This window comes from Mycetomoellerius zeteki, unplaced genomic scaffold, assembly GCF_001594055.1.
Source record: "Mycetomoellerius zeteki isolate Tzet28-1 unplaced genomic scaffold, Tzet1.0 scaffold111, whole genome shotgun sequence".
Lineage (NCBI taxonomy): Eukaryota > Metazoa > Arthropoda > Insecta > Hymenoptera > Formicidae > Mycetomoellerius > Mycetomoellerius zeteki.
The window spans coordinates 448,734-463,131 of NW_017256029.1; the positions used below are offsets into that span (position 1 = coordinate 448,734).

General features: G+C 34.3%; 3 protein-coding genes across 4 annotated transcripts; 2 read left to right on the plus strand and 1 right to left on the minus strand.

Annotated features, from left to right (window-relative positions):
* The first annotated feature begins 2,951 nt into the window (after positions 1 to 2,951).
* Flo1 (flotillin-1) lies at positions 2,952 to 6,615 on the plus strand. Of its 2 annotated transcripts, XM_018453908.1 has the most exons (11): positions 2,952 to 3,178; positions 3,594 to 3,669; positions 3,740 to 3,830; positions 4,145 to 4,288; positions 4,369 to 4,488; positions 4,826 to 4,834; positions 5,489 to 5,704; positions 5,776 to 5,963; positions 6,027 to 6,237; positions 6,310 to 6,474; positions 6,550 to 6,615. In XM_018453908.1, exons 1-11 carry the CDS (start codon positions 3,127 to 3,129, stop codon positions 6,565 to 6,567), a joined length of 1,290 nt encoding a protein of 429 aa, XP_018309410.1. In that variant the 5' UTR covers positions 2,952 to 3,126; the 3' UTR covers positions 6,568 to 6,615. The 2 variants fall into 2 exon arrangements, with proteins under 2 accessions (XP_018309410.1, XP_018309419.1); XM_018453917.1 differs by lacking the exon at positions 4,826 to 4,834.
* A 1,587-nt stretch (positions 6,616 to 8,202) lies between these two features.
* On the plus strand, positions 8,203 to 9,953 carry LOC108726401 (ADP,ATP carrier protein). Its single transcript, XM_018453945.1, has 4 exons — positions 8,203 to 8,546; positions 8,649 to 8,907; positions 9,363 to 9,594; positions 9,654 to 9,953. Exons 1-4 carry the CDS (start codon positions 8,393 to 8,395, stop codon positions 9,924 to 9,926), a joined length of 918 nt encoding a protein of 305 aa, XP_018309447.1. The 5' UTR covers positions 8,203 to 8,392; the 3' UTR covers positions 9,927 to 9,953.
* A 420-nt stretch (positions 9,954 to 10,373) lies between these two features.
* LOC108726409 (uncharacterized protein CG1161) lies at positions 10,374 to 13,162 on the minus strand. The gene is made up of 5 exons (XM_018453957.1): positions 12,914 to 13,162; positions 12,725 to 12,840; positions 11,711 to 11,825; positions 11,489 to 11,629; positions 10,374 to 10,688 (listed from the first exon to the last, which is right to left on the minus strand). Exons 1-5 carry the CDS (start codon positions 12,974 to 12,976, stop codon positions 10,539 to 10,541), a joined length of 585 nt encoding a protein of 194 aa, XP_018309459.1. The 5' UTR covers positions 12,977 to 13,162; the 3' UTR covers positions 10,374 to 10,538.
* Between the last annotated feature and the right edge of the window lie 1,236 nt (positions 13,163 to 14,398).

The window sequence follows — 14,398 nt, forward strand, 5'->3', positions numbered from 1 at the left end:
CGCAGCCATTGATGATGCGCAACAGGCGCTCCGTACCCACGTAAGGGTCTATTCTCAACTGGCGACGAGAAATAGCCAAGTGCGGGCGCGGGTGTACTGGGCACATGCTGCGCGGAATCGGATTTGCGGCTCGTCGTGTGTGTGACCGAAATAGATTAATTAATAATTTCTTACCTTTTTGATGAAGTTCTGGGTGGCGATGACGAGTCGTGAGAGGATGGGTGCAGGCGGCTTCCAATTTCCCTGTCTCAGCTCTGCCATTGGTTCTCCCGAGTCCGTGGTGATTGGATTGCGGTTTATTAGCACGCGACCGAGTTTCGTCAGTTAAAGTGTTCGCATAATTCAACGCGACGGATTATGGAGAACAGGTTTTATTCAGACATTTTACTCGGATTTAGTAAACCACATGAATTTATTATTTGTAGCTTCGTACACAATCAAAAAATACACATTTTGGCTTAATATTAAGGATGATTTACATTAACGCGGGAATTGAATTACGCTTAAAAATTAGAATTAGAATTACTCTAGGACTTGAGTGAAGAATTTGAAACGTGCACGCGACAATTCGACGTGAGAGCTTAAGATGGTTGGTCAATGGCTTACATGTCCTCGGAGGTACTCTAGACCCGGACTCGCGACTCTAAGGACCGATTGTTCCAACTTCTTGGTAAAGTTAACCTGTTAGATAAGTACTACGATTATCCAATCACGTGCGGGGATTGCCAGATTTACTTAACAGGTAAACTTTACCAAAGGATGGAACAATCGGCCCTTAGACTGTTACTGACTTTATTCTAGTGCCCTAAGGGCAAATTTTAAGGGAGTCCCCTTCCATCGTTGCTCCGCTGAGGCACGCGTGGTGGGGAAAGCGTCAGGTACGGCCCTGGCGGTCTCGCGTACTACGTCAATCTACAGAAAGCGAAAAGTTCGTGGTTCGTCTTAGGGTGGTTTGGACAAAATTTGACAATGCCACAGACATGACAGGAGCTAAAATTTCTTTGTCCTTATTGGTCAAATTTCAATCTTCAATCTTCAACCTTAATCTTCAATGCGTAGTCTGATTTCGGCCTTAAGAAATCTGTCATACCGACTCATACCTTTTTCATGCTGTGACTTAATGCGCATGCGTTTAGCGATTCAAAGGCTGCGTTTCGTTATTCACTGTCAGTACTGGCAACATTACCGTTCCAATATATGTCGCAGTACACTTCCAATATACTTTTCCATCTATATGACGTCATAAATTTTTGCGTCACTTCCTACTTCTATTACTGCGGCTGGCGAGGTCAGGAAATCGCAGTAAAAAGATGGCGAAATTCAACGAAATGGGAAATCAGGAAAAAATTTGTTTTTTAGATGTCGAAACGAATAATGTCAAAAAGTTATGACATATTAATGAATAAAGTAGATGCAGAAAAAGCACGCAAAGATATGAATATAATTAATAATTCCAAATTTTATCAAAATTTAAAAAATTATTTCTACACAGTCCTATCAAGTACTACTAAATCCGTTTCGTTATGCAACGTTGTAACGTCATAAAAGTACTATTAGTAATTTCAAAACGCTTCTGCAGTACTACTTTATGACGTCATATTGTCAGTACTGACAGTGAATAACGAAACGCAGCCAAAATGAATTAGTTACTTGTGCAATGTTTCTATTATTCATAGTTGTATTCCAAATAAATCATAACCCATGTGGACAGTGGAGTGTGTAGACAGTAATGCTTGGGTTCGGGGCGGCAAAGCCGCCCCGAACAAAACAAAAATAACATATCCTACCCGCGTGGAACCTAACCGCGTAGAAGTTACAGTCTAGACAAAGTCCACTTGGAATATTCCTAATCCAGTGAAGACGGTGGGATGTGAGAACAGTCTTTTTAAAAGCACTATCCTCACATCTCCAATTCATGGGTTAGGAATATTCCAAGCGAACTTTGTCTAGGCTGTAACTTCTATGCGGTTAGGTTCCACGCGGGTAGGACGTTATTTTTTTTTGTTCGGGGCGACTTTGCCGCCCTAAACCCAAGCATTACTGTTTACACACTCCACTGTCCACATGGGTTATGCCCGTGTCACACTACGCATTGGAGATTGAGGATTGCGAATTAAGGATTAGAATTCGATCAATCAAGTAATTTTAAGTTTAATCCATTTCGTTCTATTGGCTGAATTCTAATCCTCAATTCTCAATCCTCAGTCTCCAATGCGTAGTGTGTTACACGGGCATTAGTTATAATTTATTTAGAATACAACTATGTATAATAGAAACATTGCACAAGTAACTAATTCATTTTGAATCGCTAAACGCATGCGCATTAAATCACAGAGCATGAAAAAGGCATACTTATAGCGTTTATATCGAGTCGGTATGACAGATTTCCTAACCTGAACGGTCGTGAACTTTAACGCTAAAGCCCGAGACACAATGCGAGGGAATAGCGATAGCGATAGGAATAACACGATTTCAACCTATCAGAAACTGCGTATTCCGATATATCCGATTTCTGATAGGTTGAAATCATGTTATTCCTATCGCTATCGCTATTCCCTCGTATTGTGTCTTGGGCTTAAATATCTCGATTCGCGGGGCAGAGCGACGCTTATTTCTGCCAGATTCGTTCGTTTCATACAAAAACGCATCGATTGAGTCTATTTTTATCGAAATTTGAGACTGACGGGGTCTTCTTAACATTTACCTAATATGTATATAAATGTATATGTATATGTATATGTATATGTATATATTTATATTAAACATATATATATATAATATATATAATATATTTTATACACATGAATAAAGTGGGAAATTTTTTAAGCAGTTTCCACCGTGAAGCTGCTTAAAAAATTTCCGACTTTATTCATATGCCTCTATTTTGCTCATGCGCGCTGCATTCTGGACCAACCGAAGCAACTTCAGCAACATTAGGGGAAGGAGGAAAACGCTGGCTGCAAGAAAGAGGGGAGGATTTTGCGCTATCGCGTATATATACATATATTGACATTATACATACGCGCTATATTGTTAAGTGCGAGAGGCACGTCGACGTCAGTCACTCGACTGCGTGAACCTTACGGTCTTTACGCATAGTGGCTGTAGTTACGTTGACGTGTAATTATGAGTTGTGGATTCGTCACTTGCGGCCCGAACGAGGCTCTCGTCGTCTCAGGTAATGAAGCTAAGAGTCTCCTCCGAACGCTGCACGGATATCTCAATCTCTCGCGTATTTCATTTGTATTTTTCCCCGAATTAATTGCTTTCGTAGAAAAGAGAAAAAATGGAAGAAGCGCTTGAGTCTCCTAGATAATTGATCCGCGTTACGAGACGGCGGTGGGGAAACGCGGGATCGATTCGGAACAACCGCACCTATACTATGCTTTAATCGCATTAGAAACGTATTAGATTATCGTCTGCTATATGCGAATGATCGAATATTGCTCGATTGTATACACATAGAATTATATGCAGCTCGATTCTTTTATTTATATTAATAATTTAATATCGGCTGAATCATTATTTTCCTTGTAGTTCTCCATATTGTCAATTTTTTATTTCTATTATTTTACATTAACTGCTTCTTCCAGGATGTTGCTACAGCAAACCTCTCTTGGTACCTGGAGGCCGAGTGTTTGTTTGGCCTCTCGTGCAACAAGTACAAAAGTAAGTGTCATATAAGTTTTCAATATATAGATAGCATATAATAAGCCTTAAACATATCTTGCTTTTACAGGATTTCTTTAAATACGATGACCTTACAAGTCGAGAGTCCAACAGTATACACCTGTCAAGGAGTTCCAATATCTGTAACAGGCATTGCACAGGTAATTAAAGAAAAAGTGGTTTTATATATGATATGTCTACAAGATATTACATCTATTTACATGTACTCTATATGATTTTTTATATGATAAAATTGATATATATGGTCCGCGAAATTAGATCTAAAATGATTCATAATATAATAACATATCAAGATGTAAGTTATAAAGTTAATAAAATTATTCTGGAAATTTTATTGATGTATATACATATGTATAATATATAATTTAAAAAAAAAGAAAGCTTTGCAAATGTGTTATAAAGAACTTTAAAAAACTTAGCATTCATAGATTGCAAAATGTTGTATTTGCATCAGGTAAAAATTCAGGGACAAAATGAAGAGATGCTATCTACGGCGTGTGAGCAGTTTCTTGGAAAATCTGAAGATGAGATACATAATATAGCTCTCGTTACTTTAGAAGGACATCAACGAGCTATAATGGGTAGTATGACTGTAGAGGTAAGTTAAACGAAAACATAAATAACCTTAAATTGTTGTCTATTAAAGATTATACACAGTAGGCTTATTCTTTGTTGCAGGAAATTTACAAAGATCGTAAAAAATTTAGCAAGGAAGTCTTTGAAGTAGCGAGCAGTGATCTAGTCAATATGGGCATTACTGTCGTATCGTACACATTGAAAGATATCCGAGACGAAGAAGTAAGTTTGCCACATTTCTAATATAAAATAGTTCAAAAACAGATTGCTGGTTTATAAACACACAAAAATGTATGAGTCAAACACGTAAGCATCCACAATCTTTAATTCAGAAAAATAATGCTGATAACATGTACAAGTCATAATTAAATTATTGAAGTGTACATAGTGTACATAGTGTACATAAATATATATACAGTGATATTTAAAAGACCCCCTTTAAACAATTCAATAATGTTTATCATTAATTGATACGTGAGTATGAACTTTTTAAGTAATTAATATAATTAGATCTTGTATATTGTAAATATTGAATACTTTTTTGTTCTGCTACTTGCAGGGGGCAAAGGTACGTTCAAATTTTATTTTATCACTATTAAACTAATATTTCATTTGTTGTACGACAAATTTTTCAGGTATATTGATTACAAGATAGAAAATTTTGGGAAACGAGACTTCTCTATTTTGTAGATTTACTTGACAAATTATCATACGACAAATGAAATATTAGCTTTGCAACTGATATCACAGCGCACACCGCTATGTCTTCTAACAATTATTATTATTGTAAATTCTTCAGATCATAAAAAGACAAAAATTTTCATTGCTTTATATTACAACACTTGTGCACTTGTTGCTGATTCATTACTGAGGTATCTTTAAATAGTAAAATATGAAGATATTGTTGAAATTTATCTTATTTTTTTTAAATAAAAATATATAATTTTAGAAAAATAAAAATAAAAATATAATTTTTACAAACATCTTAACATTATGTTAACTAATTATATAAAATATTATTTTATTCCCATGTGTATCCTCAAATTTTTCTATTTAAAAAATCTCAATAATTGAATTGGAGCAACGATATATACTTATATATGTTGCTTTTATGTCGCTCAGCTATTGCTTACTCAAAATGCTGAAATCATTTATTAGTCATTGTATTATTGTAAATTTTATCACATTGTGCAATAATTTTATGAGAATATATTATTTATAGGGTTATTTACAAGCACTCGGTATGGCACGTACAGCAGAAGTGAAGAGAGATGCTAGAATAGGTGAAGCAGAAGCTCGCAGAGACGCTCAAATTAGGGAAGCTATTGCCGAGGAACAAAGAATGGCTGCACGTTTCCTTAATGACACAGAGATTGCAAAAGCGCAACGTGATTTTGAATTGAAAAAGGCTGCTTATGATGTTGAAGTCCAAACCAAAGTGAGGAGATTTTTAATGCTTTTTGTATGAAATGTTTCATGTATAGTTTTTTATAAAAATGTCACTTGCAGAAAGCTGATGCAGAAATGGCATTTGAACTGCAAGCAGCAAAAACTAAACAAAGGATTATGGAAGAGCAAATGCAAGTAAAAGTTGTAGAACGTAGTCAGGAGATTGCCGTGCAAGAGCAGGAAATGTTGAGACGCGAAAGAGAATTAGATGCCACTGTACGACGTCCTGCTGACGCAGAAAAATACAGGTATTCGATAATGCTTAAAAATAAAGCTTTCGTTGCGCACATCGATTAAGATTTGATTTATAGATTAGAGAAAATGGCCGAAGCAAATAAATTGCGTCTTGTTATGGAGGCTGAAGCCGAAGCTGAAGCTATTAAGATTCGCGGTGAAGCGGAAGCCTTCGCTATTGAAGCAAAAGCTAAGGCAGAGGCAGAACAAATGGCAAAGAAAGCTGCGGCATGGAACGAGTACAAGAGCGCAGCCATGATAGACATGATGCTTGATACACTTCCAAAGGTATATAAATCTTTGCAATATTTAAAAGCGCTCTAATAATAGTAAATATTCTAATTTCAACTCACTTTATAGGTTGCCGCTGAAGTAGCCGCTCCTCTTTCTCAAGCAAAAAAGATAACTATGGTTTCAAGTGGTAATGGCACTATTGGTGCCGAAAAATTAACCGAGGAAGTTTTTAATATTGTACAGCGTGTTCCAGATCTTGTTAAAAATTTGACGGGCGTGGATATTGCGAAGGTACGCATAAAATTTGTGATTGTTTGCTTATAAAAATCTAAGATAAAATTATTATTCATAAATTTTCTTTTTCAGTCGGTACACGCTGCGTAAATATGCGATATGAAGGAAAATTGAATAATTTCCTTGATCAAATTTTTCAATGTACATTTATAAAAAAGTATTCAATGGATCCTTTTGTTATATATACACTTGCTTTAAATATCTTGCCTTATAATGTAGGCCAAGTTTAATTGAGTATTGGAATTTCTGTATTATGAAAATTCAACACTTTCACTGTCATTTTATAGCATCTGTGTAGGTTATTTCTGTTTATTATCCCAAATTGACGCATTATTTTCGGTTTCGAAAGTTAGTTAACCAGTTAGCGTATAAAAGATCTTATTTTTATTACAAAATTTTAAGCAGGGCTGGGCCATAAAATGTATATTTGAAATACTTTTATTTAAAATACACTATTTGCAACACAACTGTATTTTGTATTTCAGCGGAGCATATGAAGGTATTACATATTCTGTAGTTTCATGTGCTCCACTAAAGTGCAAAATACAACATACAATTGTCTTACAAATACGGTTTTTCAAATGAAAGTATTTTAAATACATGCCCAGCTCTGATTTCAAGAATACAGTACCCCGCACAAGAAACTTCGTTATTTGTTCATTTCAATTTTACTAAACAGTGAAAGTGTGGCATAGCATTACTATCGTTTATATTACTAATATTATTTTTATACCAATCACTTTTTAATTAAGATTTTATTAACTACTTAGTTATTAGTATATATTTTCCTAACTCAACGTATTTTCTCAAATAAAAAAAAGTGTGTGCGTTCTCTCTGTCGAATCTCTTGAAGGCCGACGATGGTCTCCCTGTTTGTCTATAATTCTATGCCAATATGTGCCGAATGCCGTTTCTTCAGATATTCTATTACATGTGTATCTTACAAATATAATTAAGCATCTGTTTAGAGATGAAAGTAATGTATTTAATATCGTTCACATAAAGAGATCTTTCTTCTAGTCCTTGAGATAAATTTAAATATGTAACATTTGGCGTGAGCATTCTATTTTCTGTATATGATACAAGATGAAAGAAAAGAAACAGTAATATATTTTATCCCATGTTTATATATATAAGTCATAAATTACTATGATCCAGTCATTTATAAAAAGTCATAAAGTTGTAACTTTTGAATAAAAGCTTCTGACTACATACATTTACTGACCGACATAAAGCTTTGAACAAATATATGTTCGATTTTTTGTGTAAAACAATGACACAAGTAAATATCACGAACATAATTTGTGTGTCTCTTGCTCATTTTATTCGTTCTACAATATTACAATCATAATTTTTAATTATTTTAAGTGTTTAATGTCCATTATGTCCGTTTTTACCAATATAGTTCAAGTTTAATCTCGATTTAACCAACTCTTCGTTTCTTTCAGTTCTAAGAATTAGAAAAAGACGAAGAGCAAATTGAACCGAATTTAAAGTTAATCTGCATTGATAGAAACGGGCATAAGACCAATATAAATTAACTTTAATCTCGCTTTAACTTACTTTTTAATTTTTTTCTGATTTTAAGAATTAGTAAAAGATAAATAATAAATTAAACCGAGATTAAAGTTAATCTTCATTCATAGAAATGGACATTAGGGGATTTTTGAAAAATTTTCAATTGTTTTAAGCAGTATTTCTAGCAGCTGACGAAACAAGTGACTCAAGCAGCATAGTAGTTCTGACATTACGTTTCATTTCCTTGACAGATAATGCAAAGATATGCGATATTTTGATATTAACGCATAAGTACATACGATTAAAAGTATGCAAATGTCGTGTGATTTTATTACGGTCCGCATGATGGACTGTTAATGTCTCAGAATCTGTCGATTTTTGGCGGCTTCCGAGAGAAATGGATTTGTACAAATCTTTTCTGATAGATTTCATAGCAGGCGGTTTATCCGCAACGATTGCAAAGACAGCGGTTGCTCCTCTAGAAAGAGTGAAGTTGTTGCTGCAAGTACAGCATACTTCGAAGCAGATTAGACCTGAACAACGATACAAGGGTACATTAAAATGATTACACCGTTTTGATGGATCGCGTAAGAAATGATCTACATTTTCCGTTCGTTAATTTTTCATTCTTACGTTCATTGAACTTTCATCAGGTATGATAGACGCGTTTGTACGTATACCTCAGGAAACAGGATTCCTTAGTTTCTACAGAGGCAATCTTGCTAACGTTATACGATATTTTCCGACTCAAGCGCTTAATTTTGCATTTAAAGATAAATTTAAGGCCTTCTTTCTGGGAGGAGTGCCGCCAGATGCTTTCTGGCGACAGTTTGTTGGAAATCTAGCTGCTGGCGGTGCTGCCGGTGCGACGTCGCTTTTATTTGTGTATCCGCTTGACCTTGCTCGCACCAGGTACATTTTATATGCACATAGGATATTACAAAGCTTAAAAAATTATGTGATTCATATTTTTATAGAAATTTTCAAGATGTCCTATAAATAAAAAGAATAATGATAAATTCGGTTACTTGCACTACATTATAGATAGTGTACATTAAAGGCTGTTTTATATAAAGTATCTAAATATTCTAAATGTAGTGGCATCATATAAATTTTGATAATAAAGTAATTGTATATTCTATTAAATAATATGTTATATTAAATAATGTGAATACCATTATTGGATATTTAATTGTTTAAAATACATGCTTTTACATTTGACTTTGCTATTTCATGTATAGTTTTTAATATGCACTAATCTAATGTAATGCAATGTAACAATTTGCTAAAAAAAATTAACAATATTGTAGCATAGCTAAATTTTAAGACAGTCTATATTATTTACATAAGACAGTGTAATTTTTTAGATTAGCTGCTGATGTCGGAAAAGGTGAGAAACGAGAATTTAAAGGTATAAACGACTGTATAATGAAGATTTTTAAATCGGACGGATTTTTCGGACTTTATCGTGGCTTCAACGTCAGCGTGCAAGGAATCATTATATATCGTGCAACGTACTTCGGATTTTATGATACTATGAGGGGTATGCTATCCGACCCGAAGAGCACACCATTGTACATGAATTTTATAATCGCCGAGGTAAAAAGAGATCTTCCTTCCGCAATAATTTTTTATTATGTGAGTGTCACCCTTTGTAGATAGTAACAACATTGGCGGGCATTGTGTCCTATCCTTTCGATACAGTTAGAAGACGAATGATGATGCAATCGGGACGAAGTAAGGCTGACATAATGTATAAAAATACACTCGATTGTTGGATAAAAATAACAAAAAACGAAGGTACCGGAGCTTTCTTCAAAGGTGCATTCTCCAACATTCTTCGTGGCACCGGTGGTGCTCTCGTCTTAACGTTATATGATACAATTAAAGATTCACTTGAGAAAGCAATCTCAAAAGATCAAAAACCTTAGAAATTTAGTAAGTATGCAGCATTTTGTATGCAGCATACAAAAGCTCGTCTTATAAAAGATATACGATATATATTAAGGAGCGTTCGAATTTTATACATAATTATCTAAAGATTTTCATCTAAGTACAATAATAAATAATATTATTAAAAAGATTCTATCAAAAATGTAAAGACGATTTGTTTTTTTGCTTTCATAACTAAAAAAACTCTTGAAAGCTATCGTGGCGCAAAAATTATCGGAATCCCTTCGTGAAAAAATTAGTTTTATAGTGATGTAATTTATATTAAGTTTTTTTGCACATATAGAATAACAATAAATATTAAAATCAGAAATATTCACAATTACTTAAAATTATAAAATCTCTGAATATATATATATATTTTTTTCATTTATATCAATTGTGACAGTCTACTGGATAGAATTTTACGAAAATAAATGATCGTCAAAAATAATCGCTAACGCTTAATGTTTACTTTATTACTGTAATATATTATATTTTTACAAACTATTCGCGGGAAGTTTACTTCGAAAGGATCGAATAAATTGTCGTCACATTTAGAAGTATTCTGTCTGTTTGGATATTTTACATACTTAGGAGACAAACTGTTCAACTTAATTCAGCATAGTATGACGATCGTAAATATTCCGCCTTTGTTCCCGAACTTGTCGCTTCCACTTGTCCTGCTGGTGTCCAACACGATTCAAAACATTGCCCCTTTCTCCCATTGGATGAGACGTTCCAGGTGCGAGAGATGAATCATCCTTTGTAAAATAAAAGAAGAAAACATGTATCATATAGACAATTATGTATGATCGATGTTCAGTTGTTAAATGTTACATTTATTTTACATACTCGAACGCAGCAAATTCGGTCACTTGCATTATAGATTAGTATACTAAGAGCTGCTATAATATGAAATTAGCAAAGTTAAATGTAAAAGCATATAAATATTTTAAACGATGAGATATCCAATAATGATATATGTCACGTTATTTAACAGAATATACATGTATTATTTCATTATCACAGTTGATTATATTATGCCACTGCATTTAGATACTTTATAAAGTAACTTTTTCAATGTGCTAATTTTTCAATGTGCTAATCTAATGTAGTGCAAATGGTCGAACTTATTATTAACCGGTTAAGTGGTATTGTAGCATATATGCACAAAAAGAATCCGTGCCAAAAGTGGTATTGTAGCATATATGCACATCTTGAATAACTTCTATATTATTCAACGAATTTGCTTGAAATTTGGTATACTATTGTTTTTTGGGCTTCTGAACTCGATTTTGGCGTCAAATTTGTAAAATTTGATGGCGAACACAACATGGCGACTAATACGTTGAATGAAAATGGCGATTTTTGTATATATATTGCAATTACGTTTTACCCCCGCAGTTTATATACGAAATGAAATCAGCGACCCAAAAAATCCCCAGGGCCAAATTTTGGTATATTTTAGTTCACAATTGACGCCTACCACTTTTGGCACGGAATGTTTTAAAAAGCCTACCACTTAACCGGTTAAAGAGAAAAATAAAATTGATATATTTACTTCTTCATTATTATGCTCATGATAACCAATATTTGCTGATGCTTTGTGTATCCGCTTGTTAAGCAGAGGATCCAAACAAATTAGGAATAACATATAAATTACTAACAATGAGATAACCCATATAACTATTATCACCACGATCTGCAACATAAAATCCTTGTCACATTGAATGATCTATAAAACAGTGATATGAAGAGAGTTCGCCAATGAAGAAATAAATACCTTAATAATAGTCGTGTTCCTATTTTCATATTTGCAGTCGCATCGCGAGCAAAATACCTCCTCCTTGCCTTTTATTTGGTCACCAAGTTTTGGCAGAACAACACTTTCGCACTTGCTACAAATTAGATATGTATTATGATTATATTATATTGATGAAAATTATGAAGTAAATTGTGGAAGCTTTCCAGCAAAGGATATAAGTGATACAAAGTGATACAAAGTTCAATACATTGCTTTTCAATAATGATACAACACAAATAAATACAGCCAAAAAGCTGAGTTGAAATTTGTATCAAATATAGCTATCAATTAATTAGAAAACAAAACATTTCAGTGCTGTAAAACTTTGGCAGCTCTCTGTTTAAATGACTTTATACAGTGCTCCTTTTTTGACACTGTTTAATTGTGACTCCTAGCTGAAAAGTTCCCCATATTGGCAATTGCATGGATAATATAGGGTCCTTATTAATTTATACAAAACACTGGATTTGTTTTCCAGCAAGGAACGTAGGATGTTTTTCATTTAGACACAAATCGACACAAATATTCTATCTTTCTTGACATTCAGTAAATAACAATGGTAGAATGACACTTGTGTCGACTTGTGCCACCAAAAAGAAAGAACCCACAATGTAACACAGAGTATTATTTCATTCTTGTTGTTTGCCACTGTTAAACAAAAATAAAATGATTACTGTCTCTTGCTAGAAAGTACCATTAAGCTTAATCTACAATGTAAAAGCTACATTGTTGATTATCTATATTGTGCTCGTTGTTCCCTGTTTCTTGTTTTTACTTCATTGCCTTTTTGTCTTTTATTCAGTTTTTGTTTTCTGTTGCCCAAGATAAAAGTCAACAAACTTCGAAAAGACAAGAAATATGTGAAAAGAAACGCTATTATCAATAAAACGGTCGCAAAGAAAAAAAGGCATGAGGTAAAAAACAAGAAATAGAAAATAAAGAATATTGTAGATGAGATGATTTAATCTCTTGTTGGAAAACACCAATAATTACCATTGTAATGGTGGTACATTTATAATATATGTGAGACGCTCGGTCGACTGCGTCGTATTTATGACGGAAGAAAGGCTCGGACAGATGCACTTACATCTTTTGTCGTCATATTGCGCCTAGAATCATTCGCAGTCGTTAAAGATATGACAGTGAATTGGATTTAATTCAACCGTGAAAAAGCATCCTAACCTCAGATCGCTGTGACAAGCAGGCGATAACGATTATCGCAACAGGAAAAATGTACTTCAACATTGTGTTCTCCTCATTAGTAAAAAGAAACAGAAATTTTGCAGATCTTTGTTGCAATCGTGCACGGCTATACGTGACAGCGATTACCGATATACGAAATCCTTTATCCGAAACATAACGCACCAAGTTGTCAAACACAGATCTCGTACGTTTTATCAAGGGATTTAAACTTTAAACTAGGGGATTTAAACTAAGGGATTTAAATATGAAATAATTTTCACGCCTCCGATTTTAGCGCCATCTGTAGATGACTCTAGAAACCGAATCTAGAAAACCGAACAAGTCGATTACGAAGGATAGAACTCATCAAAAAGTTTTACAACAGTTGTAAAGCTACTTTTTCTGCTAAACGCAGCCAATGGTTGCGTTCAGTAGAGAAAACTAAGGGTCAGTTTCACCAAGCCGATTAAGCTTAATCGATGATTAATTGTCAACCGTAATTGGTCAATTCTACTGAACAGCAAACACGATTGGTCAGTCAAAGGCCGATTAAATTAACTGACGTTGGTGAAACTGGCCCTAATCAGTTTTAGCCGATTAGCGCTTAGTGATTCTTTAATACGATTGGTTCTTGCCTTTAGTTCTTCCCTGGATCTAAAGGTGCAGTCACATATGCTGGATTCACACTGCATCCGATTTTCATCGTACGATGCTCTGCATCCAATCAGAAAACAGGATTCCGATAATACGAAGCAAAATTCATCGGAATCCTGTTTTCTGATTGGTTGCAGAGCGTTATACGACGAAAATCGGATGCAGTGTGAATTCAGCAATAGAATTATTGGCTAACCGCACCGGATGTCCGTAAAAGTATCTAGGGATTGCGTATGCACGACAGATATTTCTCACGTAATCCGCAACTACGTGAAAAGAGAGTTCTAGTGCAGTCTAGTGCACGTCAGAAAACAGACCATTTGTTGTATTTGCATTAATAACATATATCAAAGATTCATTATGCACTTCTAATTTCAAAATTGTTGTCAAACAAATTAATCACTATTTATAAATTAAAGATAGGTTATGGCACGTTTATTTTTGTTTGACGTCGGAGTGCAATTGCGTTGCGTGCTTACATGCTCCTTGTGTCCCATGGAGCCGCAAAATGTGGACGTGTAAATGTAAAAAAGTTTTAATTAAATCGTCGAATTTAGTCAAATAGATAAAATTAGGAAAAGCATTACTGGTAATAACTAGTAATTTTTATGGAAATTTCATAGGATTACGACTCCATGAGACACAAGGAGGTAAAACACACGTAACGTTACTGACGCAATACCTAGTAACTTTTGCAGACATCCGGTGTGGATTACGGGCTATGTGACGGTACCCTAAAGGCCATCACACGTACAAAAATTTTAGTCGTAATCGTAAGGCCGTAAGCAAATCGGCCAATCACAATCGAGCGTTTTAAAACGCGAGATCGTA